General features: G+C 38.2%; 1 protein-coding gene across 1 annotated transcript in view; it reads left to right on the forward strand.

Annotated features, from left to right (window-relative positions):
- LRRC72 (leucine rich repeat containing 72) overlaps positions 1 to 14,277 on the forward strand; it is a 44,820-nt gene extending 30,543 nt beyond the window's left edge. The window contains exons 7-9 of the mRNA XM_014830552.3: positions 6,641 to 6,793; positions 13,048 to 13,075; positions 13,984 to 14,277. Of these exons, the coding sequence (XP_014686038.1) occupies positions 6,641 to 6,793; positions 13,048 to 13,075; positions 13,984 to 14,149 (347 nt within the window). The 3' untranslated portion in view covers positions 14,150 to 14,277. The remainder of the gene's footprint in view (positions 1 to 6,640; positions 6,794 to 13,047; positions 13,076 to 13,983) is intronic.
- The last annotated feature ends 5,947 nt before the right edge of the window (positions 14,278 to 20,224 follow it).

Raw genomic sequence — 20,224 nt, forward strand, 5'->3', positions numbered from 1 at the left:
TAATTGAGAACTTCTTTATGAATATACATCTTTAGACATTGTAGATAAACTAGCATGTCTGATTTATATAAGCCACAAAAATAATCCACCTCAGGGCATTACATTTTACATTATTGGAGGCCTATTTGACCTCCAAGTGCTTTATTACTCATCTACCTTTCTATGTCTACAGGTTTGAAAATTCTTAATAATTTATTACTAACTTCTATATCAAAACCTTATGTTTATACCTCTTCTTCCTCACAGCCTTGAGGAAATGAAAGGATGTATCATAGTTGTGATTTTTCTTTTTTTATATTTTTTTTATTTTTTATTAATGTTATGATAGATTACAACCTTGTGAGATTTCAGTTGTACATTTTTGTTAGTCATGTTGTGGGTACACCACTTCCCCCTCTGTGCCCTCCCCCCACCCCCCCTTTTCCCTGGTAACCACCGATCAGATCTCCTTATCAATATACTAATTTCCACCTGTGAGTGGAGTCATATAGAGTTCGTCTTTCTCTGACTGGCTTATTTCGCTTAACATAATACCCTCGAGGTCCATCCACGTTGTTGTGAATGGGCCAATTTTGTCTTTTTTTATGGCTGAGTAGTATTCCATTGTGTATATATACCACATCTTCTTTATCCAATCATCAGTTTCTGGGCATGTAGGCTGGTTCCACGTCTTGGCTATTGTAAATAATGCTGCGATGAACATAGGGGTGCAAGGGACTCTTGAGATTTCTGATATCAGGTTCTTAGGATAGATACCCAGTAATGGGATGGCTGGGTCATAGCGTATTTCTATTTTTAACTTTTTGAGAAATCTCCATACTGTTTTCCATAGTGGCTGTACCAGTTTGCATTCCCACCAACAGTGTATGAGGGTTCCTTTTTCTCCACAACCTCTCCAACATTTGTCACTCTTGGTTTTGGATGTTTTTGCCAATCTAATGGGTGTAAGGTGATATCTTAGTGTAGTTTTGATTTGCATTTCCCTGATGATTAGCGATGATGAACATCTTTTCATGTGTCTATTGGCCATATTCATATCTTCTTTTGAGAAATGTCTGTTCATGTCCTCTGCCCATTTTTTGATCGGGTTGTTTGTTTTGTTGTTGTTAAGCAGTGTGAGTTCTTTGTATATTATGGAGATTAACCCTTTGTCGGATAAGTGGCTTGTGAATATTTTTTCCCAATTAGTGAGCTGTTTTTTTGTTTCAATCCTGTTTTCCCTTGCCTTGAAGAAGCTCTTTAGTCTGATGAAGTCCCATTTGTTTATTCTTTCTATTGTTTCCCTCAACTGAGGAGTTACAGTGTCCGAAAAGATTCTTTTGAAACTGATGTCAAAGAGTGTACTGCCTATATTCTCTTCCAAAAGACTTATTGTCTCAGGCCTAATCTTTAGGTCTTTGATCCATTTTGAGTTTATTTTGGTGTGTGGTGAAAAAGACTGGTCAATTTTCAATCTTTTGCATGTGGCTGTCCAGTTTTCCCAGCACCATTTGTTGAAGAGACTTTCTTTTCTCCATTGTAGGCCCTCTGCTCCTTTGTCGAAGATTAGCTGTCCATAGATGTGTGGTTTTATCTCTGGGCTTTCAATTCTGTTCCATTGATCTGTGGACCTGTTTTTGTACCAGTACCATGCTGTTTTGATCACTGTAGCTTTGTAGTATGTTTTGAAATCGGGGATTGTGATTCCGCCGGCTTTGTTTTTCTTGCTCAGGATTGCTTTAGCAATTCGCGGTCTTTTGTTGCCCCATATGAATTTTAGGATTGTTTGTTCAATATCTGTGAAGAATGTTCTTGGGATCCTGATTGGGATAGCATTGAATCTGTATATTGCTTTAGGTAGTATGGACATTTTAACTATGTTTATTCTTCCAATCCATGTGCAAGGAATGTCTTTCCATCTCTTTATGTCATCGTCAATTTCTTTCAAGAAAGTCTTGTAGTTTTCATTGTATAGATCCTTCACCTCCTTGGTTAAGTTTATCCCAAGGTATTTTATTCTTTTCGTTGTGATTGTGAATGGGATTGAGTTCTTGAGTTCTTTTTCTGTTAGTTCATTGTTAGTGTATAGAAATGCTACTGATTTATGCACGTTAATTTTATACCCTGCTACTTTGCTGTAGTTGTTGATTATTTCTAATAGTTTTTCTGTGGATTCTTTGGGATTTTCTATATATAAGATCATGTCGTCTGCAAACAACAAGAGTTTTACTTCTTCGTTACCTATTTGGATTCCTTTTATTTCTTTTTCCTACCGAATTGCTCTGGCCAGCACCTCCAGTACTATGTTGAAGAGGAGTGGTGAAAGTGGGCACCCTTGTCTTGTTCCTGTCCTCAGAGGGATGGCTTTCAGTTTTTGTCCATTGAGTATGATGTTGGCTGTGGGTCTATCATATATGGCCTTTATTATGTTGAGGTACTTTCCTTCTATACCCATTTTACTGAGGGTTTTTATCATAAATGGGTGTTGGATCTTGTCGAATACTTTCTCTGCGTCTATTGAGATGATCATGTGGTTTTTGTTTTTCATTTTGTTGATGTAGTGTATCACGTTGATTGACTTGCGGATGTTGAACCATCCCTGTGTCCCTGGTATAAATCCCACTTGATCATGGTGTATAATCTTTTTGATGTATTGCTGTAATCGGTTTGCCAAAATTTTGTTGAGGATTTTTGCATCTATGTTCATCAGTGATATCGGCCTGTAGTTCTCCTTCTTTGTGTTGTCCTTGTCAGGTTTGGGGATCAGGGTGATGTTGGCTTCATAGAATGTGTTAGGGAGTTCTCCATCTTTCTCAATTTTCTGGAACAGTTTGAGGAGAATAGGTATTAAGTCTTCTTTGAATGTTTGGTAGAATTCTCCAGAGAAGCCGTCTGGTCCTGGACTCTTATTTTTGGGGAGGTTTTTGATTACCGTTTCTATTTCCTTACTTGTGATTGGCCTATTCAGATTCTCCATTTCTTCCTGATTCAGTTTGGGGAGATTGTAGGAGTCCAGGAATTTGTCCATTTCTTCCAGGTTGTTCAATTTGTTGGCATATAGTTTTTCATAGTATTCTCTTATGATCTCTTGTATTTCATTGGTATCTGTTGTGATTTCTCCTCTGTCATTCCTAATTTTATTAATTTGCGATTTCTCTCTTCTTTTCTTGGTGAGTCTGGCTAGGGGTTTGTCAATTTTGTTAATTCTTTCGAAAAACCAACTCTTTGTTTCATTGATCCTTTCTATTGTCTTTTTTGTTTCAATATCGTTTATTTCTGCTCTTATTTTTATTATTTCCCTCCTTCTACTGACTCTGGGCTTTGTTTGTTCTTCTTTTTCTAGTTCTGTTAGGTGTCGTTTGAGGTTGCTTATGTGAGCTTTTTCTTGTTTAGTGAGGTGAGCCTGTATTGCGATGAATTTCCCTCTTAGGACTGCTTTTGCTGCATCCCAAATGATTTGGTATGTCGTGTTCTCATTTTCATTAGTCTCCAGATAAAATTTGATTTCTTCTTTAATTTCTTCAATGATCCATTGTTTGTTGAGAAGCATGTTGTTTAGTCTCCACATTTTTGCACCTTTCTCTTCTTTTTTCTTGTAGTTGATTTCTAGTTTAATAGCATTATGATCAGAAAAGATGCTTGATATTATTTCAGCTCTCTTGTATTTATTGATGTTTGCTTTGGTTCCCAAAATATGGTCAATCCTTGAGAATGTTCCATGTGCACTTGAGAAGAATGTATAACCTGCTGTTTTTGGATGAAGTGTTCTATATATATCTATTAAGTCCATCTGGTCTAATTTTTCATTTAATTCTATTATTTCCTTGTTGATTTTCTGTCTGGATGTTCTGTCCATTGGTGTTAATGGTGTGTTGAGGTCCCCTACTATTATTGTATTGTTCTTGATGTCTTCTTTTAGTTCTATTAAGAGTTGCTTTACAAATTTTGGTGCTCCTGTGTTGGGTGCATATATATTTATAAGTGTTATGTCTTCTTGGTGGAGAGTCCCTTTTATCATTATATACTGTCCCTCTTTATCTTTCTTTATCTGTTTTGCTTTGAAATCTACCTTGTCTGATATTAGTATAGCGACACCTGCTTTCTTTTGTTCATTATTAGCTTGGAGTATTGTTCTCCATCCCTTCACTCTGAGTCTGTGTTTGTCTTTGGGGCTGAGGTGTGTTTCCTGGAGGCAGCATATTGTTGGATCTTGTTCTTTGATCCATCCTGCCACTCTGTGTCTTTTGATTGGGGAGTTCAATCCATTTACATTTAGAGTGATTATTGAGATGTGGGGGCCTACCACTACCATTTTGTGTCTTGTTTTCCGGTTTTCTTCAGTTTCCTTTGTTTCTCGTCCCATGGTTTAATCTGTTCTGATGTAGAGCTGCTACTCTCTGTTGTTGTCCTTCTACTTATCTCCTCTGCTCTTGGTTTTGTAGCCCCTTTCCTTTTTTGGATTTTTCAGGAATGAGGGTTTTCCTGAGGATTTCCTGAAGAGGAGGTTTTGCGGCAATGAACTCCCTTAATTTTTGTCTATCTGCGAAAGTTTTTATTTCTCCATCGTATTTGAAGGATATTTTCGCTGGGTAGAGAATTCTCGGCTGTAGATTTTTGTCCTTCAGATTTTTGAATATATCATTCCACTCTCTTCTAGCCTGTAAAGTTTCTGCTGAGAAATCTGCTGATAGCCTGATGGGGGTTCCTTTGTAGGTTAGTTTCTTTTGCCTGGCTGTCCTTAGTATTTTCTCCTTGTCGTTCACTTTTGCTAGCTTCACTACTATATGGCGTGGAGTTGGTCTTCTTGCATTGATAAAGTTTGGAGATCTATTGGCTTCTGTCACCTGAAGATCCATCTCCCTCACCAGATTTGGGAAGTTCTCAGCCATTATTTCTTTGAATAGGCTTTCTGCCCCTTTCTCCTTCTCTTCTCCCTCTGGTATACCTATAATCCTTACATCTCCTAATTGTGTCTGATAATTCTCGGAGAGTTTCTTCATTTATTTTTAGTCTTGCTTCTCTCTCCTCCTCTGCCTGCAGCAATTCTATATTGCCATCTTCCAAATTGCTAATTCTTTCCTCCATATTATCGGCCCTACTGTTCAGAGCATCTAGATTTTTCTTAATCTCCTCTATTGTGTTCTTCATTTCCAATATTTCTGTTTGGTTCTTCTTTATCGTATCAAACTCTTTTGTGACATAGCTCCTGAACTCGTTGAGTTGTCGGTCAGAACTCTCTCTTAACTCATTGAGAATTTTAATGATGGCTGTTTTGAAGTCACCATCATTTAGGTTATATATCTCATTTTCTTTGGGATTGTTTTCTGTGTATTTGTTACTTTCTTTCTGTTCTGGAGATTTAATGTATTTTTTCATATTGCTTGATGTTGTTGATTTGTGCCTCCGCATGGAGATAGAGTTTAGTTGCTCCTTTCACTTGTTTCAGCTGCTGCGGTGGGGGAGCAGCTGTTTATACTGCACCAACCAGGAACCCTGTCCGCAGTTGCTAACTGGGCCTGGGCCCCTCCTCGTAGCCACAGTGGCCCTTTGGATTCCCTCCTCTGCCGTGGGGACCGTCACAGGGGGGCTTCAGGCTGCTGGTGCCTACTGTTGCAGCCCACCTAGATGTGCTCTCTCCTTGGGGTCTGCAACGGTGTTATGGGCTTTTCCAGCGGCCAGGGGTGAGATCACTTATATTTGTTGCTCCGTTGCTGTCGGCACCCACAAAATCTCACTTGTCCTCTATGGGTCGCAGGAGAGCTATTGGCATCTTCTACAGTCTGTGGTTAGTTCACCTAGCTATGCTGCTTTTGCCCTGGGGTCTTCCAGCCTTGTGGCTGGCAGCTGGGTGCCTTCTACTGGTGCTGTGCAGAGGCTTTCCCTAAGGCTGCTGTGAGCCTGTAGGGTTTCCCCCTAGGCTACGAAGCTGGGTCTCTGGAACTCCCCCCAGCCCCAGTCCTCTCCGAGATCTCCGGCTATCCCTAGTCCCACGGGGCGGGCAACGGCAGCTGGGGGTCGCCCCGCCCTCTGGGATTCTCTCCGGGCCTCTCCCGGAGCCGTGAATGCTCGGCGTGGCCCCTCTGCTAATGGCAGACAGAGAGTTTTGTCTGCTGCCCGGGTGGAACTCCGGCGCTTCCCGTCCGGGTCGCAGAGCCGGCCTTTGAAAGTTCCCCCAGCCCTGGTCTCATAGTTGTGATTTTAATCATTCATGATGATGTGTTAGAAAGTGTTGGTGGCCAGCCCCAGTGGCCTAGTGGTTAAGTTCAGCGCACTCTGCTTCAGTGGCCTGGGTTTGGTGCCCAGGTGCAGACCTACACCACTCATCTGTCAGTGACCCTGCTGTGGCAGGGCCTCACATATAAAAAGTGGGAGATTGGCAATAGATGTTTGCTCAGGGTGAATCTTCCTCAGCAAAAAAAAAAAGGAAATGTTGGAATGCAGTAGGATTGATCTGTGCCTTGTGACCTGAGGAGCACATATTGAGCACTTCTAAGATTAGGGAAATAACTGTGATAACCCTTCACAAATTAGTTTTGACAGGATGTTCATCGATTGCATAGTTCAGATAAATACATTTTTTAAAGTGTTTACTTCTAGTTTGAATCACTTTGCATATCTGTTTATAATGCTATGCAATAACACTATTTTTTGCATTTATCAGAAGTTACAGAAAAAGAAAGAAGATCAATGATTACCATTTTTAACCATAAAAAGGCTCATATTGTGCAATCAATAGCATTCCAAGGAAAAGTAGATGCCTCGTGGGATCCTAGATCACCATTTAAGCAAAAGCCAGCCCAGAGAGTACCTTCAGGTATTTTCAAAAAAAGACAAAATTAAAATTCAAACTCCTCAACTTTTGAGTAATTTGATTATAATAACTACAAGTTGCAATAAGCTAAGTACCTACATAGAGAAATGAATATTTTCTAATTTTATTAGTCTAATAAAAGTGATATACAATTTTCATCTTCACTTACACATATTTAACTAATGAGGTAATGTGATAATGAGATATTACATTGATGTCCTTACCCTAGTCACTAGCACAGTATAAAGGACATTGTAAATAAGCTGCAGTTGTTATTATTACCATGATCACTGGACAATTTCACCAATTAAGGGTATAAGTTTTTGATAAAATGGAAAAAACATTAAGAATAAAGATCATCTGCAATTCCTCCACCCAGAAATAAGCATTGTTAATATTTTGGTTGTACTCATATATACTATCATAATATGCAAGTATAATTTGTATATCTTCTGTGACATTTCATTAGTTGGAATTTAATTCTTGTATGTAAGAGAAATCCAATACAGTGACTTAAGCAAATAGAGGTTTATTTTTCTCACACAGCAAAGAATACAAAGGTAAGGTGTCTGGGGTGAGTATAAAGCTCAATGATGTCATCAGAGTTCAAGAATACATCTATCTTTTGTTATGCTATTCTTACTGTGCTTTATGCTTACAAGGTGGCTGCTGTATCACCAGGTATCACAAGGAGGGATGAAAAAAGATACAAAGACAAAATCCTTTCCTCAGGATGTTTTGCCAAAGAGACACCATACATTTGAAATAGAAAATACATTCTGGAATAGATTTTCTAAAAATGAAGGGAAAATATTAAATTGGAAAAAGGTTTTAAAGAAATTACCCAGAATGCAACCTAGAGAAAGCAAGAGACAGAAAATATTAATTAGCTGTTGAGACAAGGAGATATTAGAAAGAGAAAGTCCAATTAGTTTAGTAACCCTGCAGGAAAAACAGAGAAAGAGAGGGGAGAAGGTAATATTCGAAGTGATAATGGCTGGGAATTTTCCAAATTTGATAAATGTATGAATCCTTAGATTCACCAGACAAAATTAGTCCAAAGACGTAAAAGACATATAACAACAAAAATCCACACCAAAGGCAAAATGATCTTAAGATCATCAGAGAGAAAATGTAAGTGGCCTACAAAAGAATTATTTATATATTCATGACAAACTCTCCAACTGCAATTACAGAAGTCAGAAGAGAGTTATCTAAAACCTTTAAAATGCTAAGAAAAAGTAATAGTCAACGAAGAAATCTACAACCAGCTAAATTATTATTCAAGAATGAGCAAGAGAAAAAAAAGCATGAGAGCAAAAATCAAGATGTTTCCTTCAACTTTTTTTTTTAAAGATTGGCACCTGAGCTAACAACTGTTGCCAATCTTCTTTTTTTATTTTTTTTATTTTTTTCTGCTTTGTCTCCCCAAACCTCCCTGTACATAGTTGTATATAGTTGCAGGTGCTTCTAGTTGTGGGATGTGGGACGCCGCCTCAATGTGGCCTGATGAGCGGTGCTATGTCCGCACCCAGGATCCAAACTTTGGGCCGCTGCAGCGGAGCACGTGAACTCAACCACTCGGCCCCGGAGCCGGCCCCTCCTTCAACTTTTTATTGTGAAATCTTTCTAACATAGAAAAAGTCGAAATAATATTAAACACCTGTATATGCCCATGTATATTCAACAATTAGTAATATTCTGTCATATTCACTGCACTCCATATGAGGCTTTGCCTCTTGCGTAAACTGGAAAACGTCAAAACATTGCTGAACCCTTTAAATGCTTCACTAGCAGACATCGTGACATTTCCCTCCTAAATAATTTAGCCTGTAAGTTTAAAAATAAGGACATCCTCCTACACAGCCACAATGCCATTATGACACCTAAGAAAAATAATCTTTGTATTATTTAATACATAATCCATATTCAAATTTTCCCAGTTCCAAGATGGCTTCTACAGCTGCCTTTTCAAACCAGTATCCAATCAAGGCTCATAATTACATTTGATTGTTCTTTAATCTACTTTAATTTAGAATAGATTCCCAAATTGTTTCCACAACTTTTTGAGGGAACTGGACCAGTTATATTGTAGAATGCCTCAACTTATATGACTGTTTCCACAAAGTATCATTTAACTTGTTCCTTTATCCCCTATATGTCCCATGGAATGGAAGTAATGTCTGGAGGACATGCTCTACGTGCAGAAGACAATAGGGTAGGGCAGTGGTTCTCAAAGTGTGGTCCTCTAAACCAGCAGCAGCAGCATCACTTAACAACTTGTTACAAATGCAAATCCGTGCCTCAAACGAGATCTAGTAGATTAGAAACTCAAGGGTGGGACCCAGGAGGCTGTGTTTGAAACAAGTCTTTCAGGTGATTCTGATGCACTCCAGTTAGAGAACAGCCACTGCAGGGGCAGGAGCACAAGCTTTGGGGGATTTCCCCGAGTTTGAACACAAGCTCTGCTAATAATTACAAGTTTTGTTTTGGACGTGAATTTGCTTCAGCTTTCTGTTTTTTGAATGGGGATATCACCTTCCTCTGGCTGTTATGATTCTTGGTATGTGAAACACTCCAACACCCATCTGACACATATCCAGTGCGTGATAAGTAGAACTGTTCTCTTAGTCAGCCACTTCCTTGGTTTTTCTTTTACTTCCTGTAGGAGCTGATGCCCAAATTGAATGTTCCTGGATTAGTGGGAGTTAGCCAGGCTGGGGTGGGAGCGGAATCTCTGGATAGAAAATCTCCACTCTTAAAAATAGCCAATGCACCTAATAACCAGCACTGTAAGGCCACCCCATCTGGTTTTCAGTGCTATTTTTGGTACACGTGTGAGCAGGACAGCTGACCTTAGTGCTACACATTTCTCTTGAGTAACCAGATTACTGAGAGAATTATTCTCTTTACTGCCTTTCAGAGCAAACCTCCAAAAACAGAAGCAGAGGAAGAAAAGATAGAATATTTTATTGCATTTGAAAGTTTTTCTTCTTAATTCGTGAGCATGTTGATTACAGCCCTCCTAAAAATTGGCAACATGACTCTAATCAATCTCCTCATTTTCTACAAACCAAAGAGTTATAATGAAACTAATAAAACCCACCACAGGATTTTGAAACTTGTGCCTTATAGTTTTATAGTTTCTGTATTTGTTTTTATATAAATCTTATTTTACTGTGACATGCACATTTAAGACCCTGAATTCTTTTATTGGGAAGAAACTACACTTGAAAATGTTTATAAGGCAATTGTAACACCCCATTTTGATTTTATTATCCTTAACCCTAAATTGAGAAAAAAACCAATTATATTCCAAATAGCTTGAGAAGCAACGTCAACTTGAAGTTTCTTCAAATTTCCGCTATCTATCTTTAACAAATAGCTGTGGTTAAAAGGCATGTACCTATTTCCATTAATGTCTTTGGTTCTTATTACACGATAAGCAACGTTCTCAGAACCAAAACTCTTTGGGCTTTTATATGGCTTTAAGGAAACAGACATTTGCAGATTTCCCACCAACTATCTAAATGTGGAAAGCCATTAAGGGCTATTTAAAATAAATGAAACTACCAATAAACTTTTACAAAGTCCACTAGTGGCCCAAAAGTGAAACTGCTGGATTTCTATCATGGTTGCTCTTCTCCCCTAAACAAGACAGAACTCCAGGTGTTGAGACCAGGCTGGGGGCAGTGTCGCAGAGCCTGGGCCTGGCAGCTGAGACACATACAGTGCAGGAAGAGGGACGAGGAAAACCAAAAAGGAAAATCAGGCAGACAATTCAACCAATGGCATTTCACCACCGTGAATCACCCAAGGTGTAAGGAAACAGGACAGAATCCAGAGAAAACAGAAAGTTAAGTTTTGAGCTGGGGGATCGAAGGCTCAGGAAGCCAGGCCTCGAAGACATCTCTGACTTTGGGTAGCAATGACACCAGGTATACCCAGGAAAGCAAATGCCAAGTGCTACTTACGCATGAAGGCTCAGGTAGGTACCAGAGGTCCATGTGAGATCTGGAGAATGGTTGGCAATTGAGGAAGCTGCGCGGAGTCAGAAGGATTTATGAAGGCAAAAATCAGCAGTCAGCAGCACCACCATGTTGAACAACTCCAGTAAGTGCCATTTACACAAAAAACAATGACTGCGAGCCCCTGGAGTTGTGCCATGCAGGGGTCCTTGGCCAAAGGACTACTTTCTAAGGGAGACATCGCATGCAAAAATAAATTCCAGCGAGATTAGATATCTAAATGTAAACGAATTGAAAGGTACTGGGGAAAAAACCTTTCACAGTCTCGAGGTGAAGAAGGTCAATCAAAGCCTTACACAAACCTCACAGCCATGAAAAGAAAATATTGACAGATTAAACGACATAAAAATGAAAACCGAGGGGCTGGCCCCGTGGCCGAGTGGTTAAGTTCGCGCGCTCTGCTGCAGGTGGCCCAGTGTTTCGTTGGTTTGAATCCTGGGCGTGGACATGGCACTGCTCATCAAACCACGCTGAGGCAGCGTCCCACATGCCACAACTAGAAGGACCCACAACGAAGAATATACAACTATGTACCGGGGGGCTTTGGGGAGAAAAAGGAAAAAAAAAAAAAATGAAAACCAAAACCATTATGTAACATAGGAACAAAATTAAAAGACACAGTTGGAAGAAATGTTTGCAATATATAAAATAGGCAAAAGTTAATATCCATTATCTCAAAGGGCTCCTATAAATCACTTTGAAAACTCCAAAAAGTGATAAGAACTATCGACAAGACATTTATAGAAAGAAATAAATGTGATATCTAATGATCAGCCTCATTAGTGAGCAAATAAAAACAAATTAAACCAATGAGATACCATTTTCATCTAGTGGGTAGGCAAAAGTTGAAAAAGTTGGTGTGGATGAGGGGAGAGAGAAGCGCAACTCATGTACTACTGGTGGGAGCGTAAACTCGTTCAACTTTCTTGGAAAACCATTGGCAATATGGCAGTACCCATCAACATATAAAACGTGCAAACCATTCAACATAGCAATTAAATTTGAAGTCTCCCTCCTATATAAGTATTTGCGCATACAAAGATATGTGTATAAAGCCGCTCGTTGAAACATTTTTTGTAATAGAAAAAATAATGGAAACAATCTAAATGGTCATAGAAGAATGTTAAGTTATGGCACATTCATACAATGTGAACTACTGCACTACAGAATTATTCCATGATATATTTTGAGTATAAAAAAATACATCATGGAATAATGTAAAGTAATGACAAAATTGGAATTTTGTCAGCTAATAAATCCCTGTGTACATGTACACGTGTGTATGCACCTAGGGGGCTGGAAGCCCACATATAAAACTCTTAATAGTGATACTTTGATAAGTGATACTTTGATAATTGGGAAAGTCAAAGTAAGGTTTCACTTTTCACTATTTTGTTTAAATTCAGTTAAATGTACACTTTTTGTAATTAAAAATGTATAAAAATAAAGTCTAGGAGATCAGAAAGGGCATGAGAGACTTGAGTCAGCCACTTGTGAAGGGAACAACGCCATGAACTCCTCTCCCAAGGAGGACGCCGTATGTCCCTGCTGCCTGTGGATTGGCAAGAGCTCACACTGTGGGCTTTGGTGGCCCAACAGGTGCTGGTACATTCCATCTCTAGCCTGGCACTAGGCCTTCTGGAGAGGAAAAAAACAAGCACGGACAGTCTCTGGAAGACAGAAGAAGAAATCCAAGCTTTGAGGACTAGCCTTTGAGCTCCAACGCTGGGGAAGATGTAGATTCTTGTGATCTAGGATTTGTTTATTCTATTACTTTGAAGTTAACGCCAAGAATTCAAATGGTTTAAATTGCCCTAAATATTTCTCCTCATTTGGTCTATTATCCTATTCATAAATGCATGTGCCTATCTGAAAAAAAGCATCAGTTTCTGCACATGAGACTTAATATCTTAATTATGAAAATTCCCACTTGGATTCCATTGGTAACTAAATTGATTAAGAATTTTGTTCTCAGAGTTTTGAGACGTGTCTTTTATTAAAGAATTTGCCTCAAAAGTTAAGGAAAACCTAAGGCACTATATCTAAGAGAAAATTTCAATTTAAGATAAGGTAGCAAGGCTTATTTGATGAATTGAACTATTCATCTAAATGCTTGTTCAAAAACCAGAGAGCTATGCTCTAGACTTTTCCTTTACAGCATTGTTCTATTGTTTTAAGATACTGAATAAACATTTGAAAAATACTAATTTAGAAATGTATCTTTTTTAGATTTTGCATTTGTGAATAATGTAGACAAGTAAGTGATTTTTTTAACTTTACTTTTATTATCAGATTATTTCATAATTGTGTTGACCCTCTAAATTATTCCCATTTCCCCAAATACATTTTAATGAATTAAAAAATGACTAACACTTCAATAGATGGGAAAATTTTTCAATGGGGAAAAATGCTATGTTTTTCTGTGATAAATGAGTTCAAGCTACATATTCATATCTGACATATTTAGGTTTTTAATATTATCACCTAAAATAAACTAAACCATGATTCAATGAGTAAAAAGATAAAACAAGAATTATTAGCTATTACAAGTGAGGGTCTTTACCTTCCTTGTTTACTGTTCCTCTAAATATGTTGAATGAGAGCAATTGTTAACATTTTATATCCACTGGAATTTACATTTTCAAAAGCAAATACTTTATTAAACTATGAAAAACATTTCATATTCATGAATATTGATGAATTTAAAAATCATCTTTCTTTTTAAATTTTGCACTTATGAATTTTTTGCTTGGATTCAGTGTTGAAAAATTGTTATCCCCAAGAATGTCTATAAAATACAGCATAATGTCAAGAAATAATAACTTTCCAATCAAATGTATATAAGTTACTAATACGCGTATGATATGTATAAATATTTTAATCTCATTTAACACTGGTTTAAAACATGAATGCATGAATGTGTGAGATCTAAACTGTAATAGCCAATCCCAAATATGTTCAAATACTCTATTTTTAAAATAAACAATCTATATAATAGAAATAGCATTACATATCTTGAAAGTCATTTGTCAGTAGAGCCCAAAAGTTATTTGTTAGTTGTACTATACAAATAACATAGAAAAATATGGCATTGATTGATTTAAACTAAAGATTCATTTTTGTATAATCGATTTTTTTTTCTGACATAATTGCCATTTTTTGTAGAACTGTGTTGGAAGACCCAGAAGATGCTGTTTTTGTAAGGTCCATGAAGAGATCAGCAATGGCTTTCACCTCTCTGAACTGGGACACGGTTCCAACACGAGAGGAAAAATACCTTGAAGAGAAAGGCACAGAACATGTCCAAATGCTCACAGTTACACTGAGATAACCCCTGGTATTTCTAGAAACTCTAGTGGTTTTCAGTGTATATTAAACTTCTCTGTGATTCAGCATATTATATGTTTATTATGATATTATTTGAAACATTTAAATGTAAACAGAAACACCAACAAATAATTCCTACATTTTAAGTTTTTGTTGAAGTAAAACACATATAGAAATGTACACAAATCTTAAGCGTTCAGCTCAAAAAATTTTCAAAAAATAAACATGTTTATGTGAACTGGCATCGTAGATCAAGAAACAGAACATTCTCAACACTCTAAAAGCCTCCTCATTCCTGTCACCTGTCCTATTACCTATTACTACCCACCCTTCAAAAGTAATCACTGTCCTCATTTCTAAACCATACATTGTGTCTGTTTTTGAAAGGCATATAAATGAAAGTTGAATTATTTTGGGTCTGGCTTCTTTTACTCAACATTGTAAAATTCCCTCATGTTGTTGCTCGTAGCAATAGTGCTATCATTCTCATTGCTGTATAGTATTACATTATACGACTATACCACAATTTATTTCTCCAGTCTATGATCTTTTATCCTCACCTTCAGAGGCCTTTGCCAGTTCTGGGTGTGGGCCAGTGATCTGAGCTTGGCCTACCCAGAAGCTTGCTGCTAGAGGAAAGAGAAACCAAAAAAGCTTTTGGCAGTTGCCCGGTACTGCGACACAAAGCTGGACACTTAAGGTAACACAAATGCATTGTTGGTTTTCTCCAGCTAAGCTAAAGGGCTAGATCAAAAACTTATAAAAAGAAGAGTGACATTTTTTACATCTGATGGTGGTTAGACACCATAACACTGTGACATAGACATATAACATACACACACCGTAGAAATGAGGCTGAAATCAAAACAGGCAAGACGTGAGAGCCCGAAAGGGAGTAACGACTGTCACCAAGAATCTATACCCTCCTTTCACCCATGGGCTCTTATGATTCTGTACATAGCCAGAGTCTGAAAATTCAGGAATGGCCCCTGGCAGAAGGTTGTAGCTTGGAAAAGAAAAAGCAGATTTTGGTATTGATGTGGGTGAGTGGCCAATATCAAGGCAAAAATGATGGTGTGTGGCTTCCAAGGTTTGGTCATAGAAAGAATAGAAAGGCTCTCTTGCTGTTTTTCCTAGATCACTTATTCCATGAGAAGCCAGCTGGCACGTCATGAGGACACAAGCAGTCCTCTAGAGAGGCCCATGTGGTGAGGAACTGAGGCCTCCTTCCTAAAGCCAGTGAAGAACGAAGGCCTTCTGCCAACAACCATGTGAGTGAGCCATCTTGCAAGCAGATCCTCCAGCCCCAATTAAACCTTCAGATGACTGTAGGCCTCGCTGAAAGCGTCACCTCACTCTCCTGAGAAACCCCAAGCCAGAACCACCCAGTGAACTGCTCCTGGATTTTTGGCCTGCAGAAACTGTATGAGATAATGCTTATTGATGCTGCAAGCTCATAAACTGTAGGGAAATTTGTTACACAGCAATAAATAACTAATACAATAACCTAGCATAATCCATGGTGCTAGAAGTATTTCCCGCAGGTAAGGATGCCTTGTGAAGTCAAGTCTCTGGCAAGTGCCAAGAGAGTCACAGTGCAGTCTCCAAGGGTTCTTGAGCAGAGCTACACCATCTTCAGCAGAGAACTAGTCACTGTTCAAACAGCAGTTGTAGGCATGCTACTGCACACATCCCAGCACAAAGAGCCTGACCATTGATCATCAAGTAACAGTTTGACTGAAGCTACTCATCACAAGCTGAGTACTATCAGACCCACCAAGCAATAATGTTGCCTGGGCATAGCAACAATCCATTTCATGATGGAAATGTATATTCGGGATCAGATTTAAACTGGCCCATAAGTGACATAGGCAGTATTAATTTTTAATTAGATTTTAGTAAATTGAGGATGGAATATTGTAATCTCCAGGCTAACCACTAAAAGAATAGTAAAAGAATGTGTCTATTATATTTTTAATCCTACAATCACTGAAAAGGACAAAAAACTTATCCCAATTACAAAAATATGGTTAGCAAATTTTACTTAATTTCCTTTATAGAGAACTAACGTGAATATGTCTCATTTGTGTGAAGAAAAAGATTTGCTTTAAAATGCATGCCTCAATATTGGACATTTTTAATTCAATAATGAAGGGCTACTGAGTCGGCTGTGATTGGAAAACATTGTAGTAAATACCATTTGGGGAGAAACACAAAATAGAAGACATGATCCTCACTTAATTAACCTAAAACTCTACCAAAATGGGACATACAATTGAGAGGATGTTTCTAATTAAGTTTTAATTAAGTTCTTTGTTTTAAACAACAGAGACCCATTCAAGCTGGCTCAAGTGAAAGCATATTTATTTCAGGATCCGTCAGGAGACAGCATGAGGAGGAAACAGAAAATACTGATATACAGAGATTTACAGAGGGTAGTGGCTCAAAGCTGGGGCTCTGGAATCAGAAATACCTAACTTAGCTCTTTCACTTACTAGTTATGTTACTTGCACGAGTTAGTTAACCTTTCTAGGTTTAACGAGTGGAAATTAACCTCCTTTAATTTCCTCTTCTTTAAAATAATAATCATAATTATCTCATAGAGTCTCAAAGATTAAGTTAGATAATATATGTAAAGTGTTAGGTAGAGTGGCTTTCTTAAAGTGCTCAATACACCTCAGTTAATATTGTTATTTTTATCCCAAGAGCAGTTGTGTCCCTTAGGAACTGTACCTGGTGTCACAGACTGAATGTTTGTGTCCCCCCAAAATTTATATGTTGAAATCTAATCCCCAATAGGATGGTGTTTGGGGGTGGGGACTTTGGGAGGTGATTAGGTCATGAGGTGGAGCCCTCATGAAGGAGATTAGTACCTGTGTAAGAGGCCAGAGAGCTAGCCTGCCCTCTTTCTGCTATGTGAGGACACAACAAGACGCCCCTCTGTAAACCAGGAAGAGGGCACTCACCAAGAACTCAACCATGCTGGCGCCTGGGCTGGAACTTCCAGCCTCCAGAACTGTGAAAAATAAATATTTTTTGTGTAAGCTGCCCTAGTCTATGGTAATTTGTTATAGCAGTCCGAACTAAGACACCTGGTGTATTAGGGTTCTCCAGAGAAACAGAATAGGGTATATGCATATATGTATAGAGAGAGATTTATTTTAAGGAATTGGCTCCTGCCATTGTGGGTACTGACAAGTCTAAAATTCGTAGGGTAGCCTGGGGCAGGCTAGAAATTCAGGTGTGAAGTACGTGATGTTGCAGTTTTGAGGGCACAGGCAGGCCAGCAGACTGGTAGGCTTTTGTTGGGGCTTATTTTTGTCTGTAGTTGTTGATATTTTCATGTTGCCGGCTTCCTCAGCTCCAAGTCTAGGATATACGAAGCACAAAGAAAACCCAGAGAACAAATCAAGTGTCACTGCCTGAATCCCAAGGTCCCTAGTTAGTCTGCCTTCTCTCCATCCTACAGGGTCTTTTTATGTTTTATACATAACGTCCAGGGGTTTTAGTTTTACTTAGTGGGAGGAATAAGGAAAAATATGTCTGCTCCATCTTTCCAGAAGCAGAAGTGTTCACATTATTTTTTAAACATAGCTGAACTTATTGTGGCTTCTGGGTTTAGTATCATATTTAGGAAGGCCTTTTTCATGCCAAGTCATAAAGAATTCTCTCATGCTTTCTTCTGAGATTAATCATTTTTTCCACATTTAATCTAATTCTTACCCATTTAGAATCATCCAGGGATTAAGTAGTATTGCATGAGCTTAAGAATTAGTTAGCTACATTGCCCTGGATTGGTCAATTATGTAGCTACCTGATACAACACTAGATAGCTGATAGAATACTAGCCAAATTGTGATCACAATTTAAAAAGATGCCTTCACCTATCTATAAAACTACAACTTCATCCTTAAAGGATATATAAAACTAGCTCTATAAATTAGGATTAGGATATATTTCCTTTTGAGGAAAATATTTCCTGCTTATCTACTGAAGTAATGATGAGAAGAAGAAATTTGCTTTTTTACTAAATTAAGATCTTGCTTTTTATCTATGCAAATTACATTGTGAAGTTATCACAGTTTACATAAATGTGCACCAATCTTTATACAACTTCAAGCAAATAGCAGTTTTTCTAAAATAACTGTCGGTAAAGAGATGCAAAGACACCTGTGTTGGTTTCCTTTCCAACCAAAATGGTAACTACAATCTAATTCAACACTTGAACTGCCATTGTATTTTTTCTAAGAGCATATAAATTTCAAAAAACTTCAATTACACACCCTCAGTTTCCTTTTAGCTATATTTATATGTATTTAACTTTTAAAGCTTGGTTCCAGTTGTTTTCTAGTTGTCACAAGATGTATTAATAAGGATTCTTTGGTTCTAATTTATAGAAATCCAAATGGGAAATTTATTTGCTCATGTAACCCAATCCCATAAACCCAGTGTAGGCTGTGTCAGAGCCCAGTGGATTCAATAGCTCAAACAGTGTCCCCATCATCCATCCCTCTCTTGCCTGTGTCTGCTTAACAGCTGCATTCTCTCAGGTCCCTCCACACAACAGCTCCAACAGTTCTGGAACTGAATCTCTGTAATTTATCACGTCCCAAGGGAGAAATACACACACACAAAACTCTCCCTTCTTCGGCATCAGGAATGTCAAATCTTTGGGAAGTGCTCTGATTGGCCTAGTTGTGGCCAAGGAATCATGTCACTACCACCTGACAGTAACTATAAAACCACCCGCATTGGGAGACGTACAGCTCCTGCTCAAGAAGGGTACTGATTTGCTTCACAAGCAGGGGAGATGGGATCCAGAGAAGAAAAAAACACTGCAAGAGTATCTACTTTGGGGCCGGCCCTGTGGCCGAGTGGTTAAGTTTGTGCGCTCTGCTTCGGCGGCCCAGGGTCTCGCAGGTTCGGATCCTGGGCGTGGACATGACACTGCTCATCAAGCCATGCTGAGGCGGCAGCCCGCATGCCAAAACTAGAAGGACCCACAACTAAAAATACACAACTATGTACCGGGGGGCTTTGGGGAGAAAAAAGGAAAAAAAAAAAAAAGACTATCTACTTTAAGAATTTGTATTAAGTTTAATATCCTACTAAAACTCAAGTAAATCATATGTATGATGGATGACTAAAACCAGTCATCTTTTTAAGGGCCTCAAGAATATCCATTACATCCTATAAAGTGGCTTGCCTTCAGAGCTCCATTATCTTATGTCTGCAGAGACACTATAGTGAAGGTAGCATTTCAGAGTGTACAGCATAGTAGTCAAAACTGCAGACCTCGTCGGGTCCCAGCTCTGCACTTCTGGATTAAGTTAGTTGTTCTTGTTAGACTTAAACCTCATTATCTCTGTTATGGGGATAAAAATAAAGTCTAATTCACAGGGCTATTGCCAACATGGAACAAGATAACTTCAGGGATACAGTAACTTTCGGTGTTAGTTACTATTATTACCTATTGAGTCAAAAAGCAGAATCCAATTCTCTAATAAACTCACTGGCTAATTTAATATTCTATTACATCAGCTCTAGGTATAAGACATACTGGAATAGTAAGACTATTCTAATCCTTTAGGTCCTATTTTTGTTTGAGAAAAGTTTGTTGATAGTATATTCAATATAAATTAGCATGGTAAAGAAAAAGAATAACCAGGATGACCATCTGTTTTGATGTTATTATAGCAGAAACATCTATTTTAGGTTATTTACAGCAAAGGAAGTGATTATAATCAGAACCAACCCAATTTTCTCTTAAACCCCATTTTCTGACCACCTCTTCCCTGAAATACACCTGTGGAAAATTTTGATACTGACATGGCGTACACCTGAAGTCCTCTTTGTCCAACATAAAAGTTCCTATTTAAGCCAGTTTTAGCTGTGTTGGATATCTGATTCATTTCAATGAGAGGGAAAATTACCTCTACGTTGCCACATCTCTTGATTTTCCTATTTCCTTCTGCTTTTTCACAACTCTCTATGGTATCCAAAGGCAGGACATGGTGGTAACACAGAATGATGATAACACAAACACAAAAAATATTAAAAAGAAAGGAACTCAGGTTAA

The sequence above is a fragment of the Equus asinus genome, chromosome 1, assembly GCF_041296235.1.
Source record: "Equus asinus isolate D_3611 breed Donkey chromosome 1, EquAss-T2T_v2, whole genome shotgun sequence".
In the NCBI taxonomy this organism is placed as follows: Eukaryota; Metazoa; Chordata; class Mammalia; order Perissodactyla; family Equidae; genus Equus; species Equus asinus.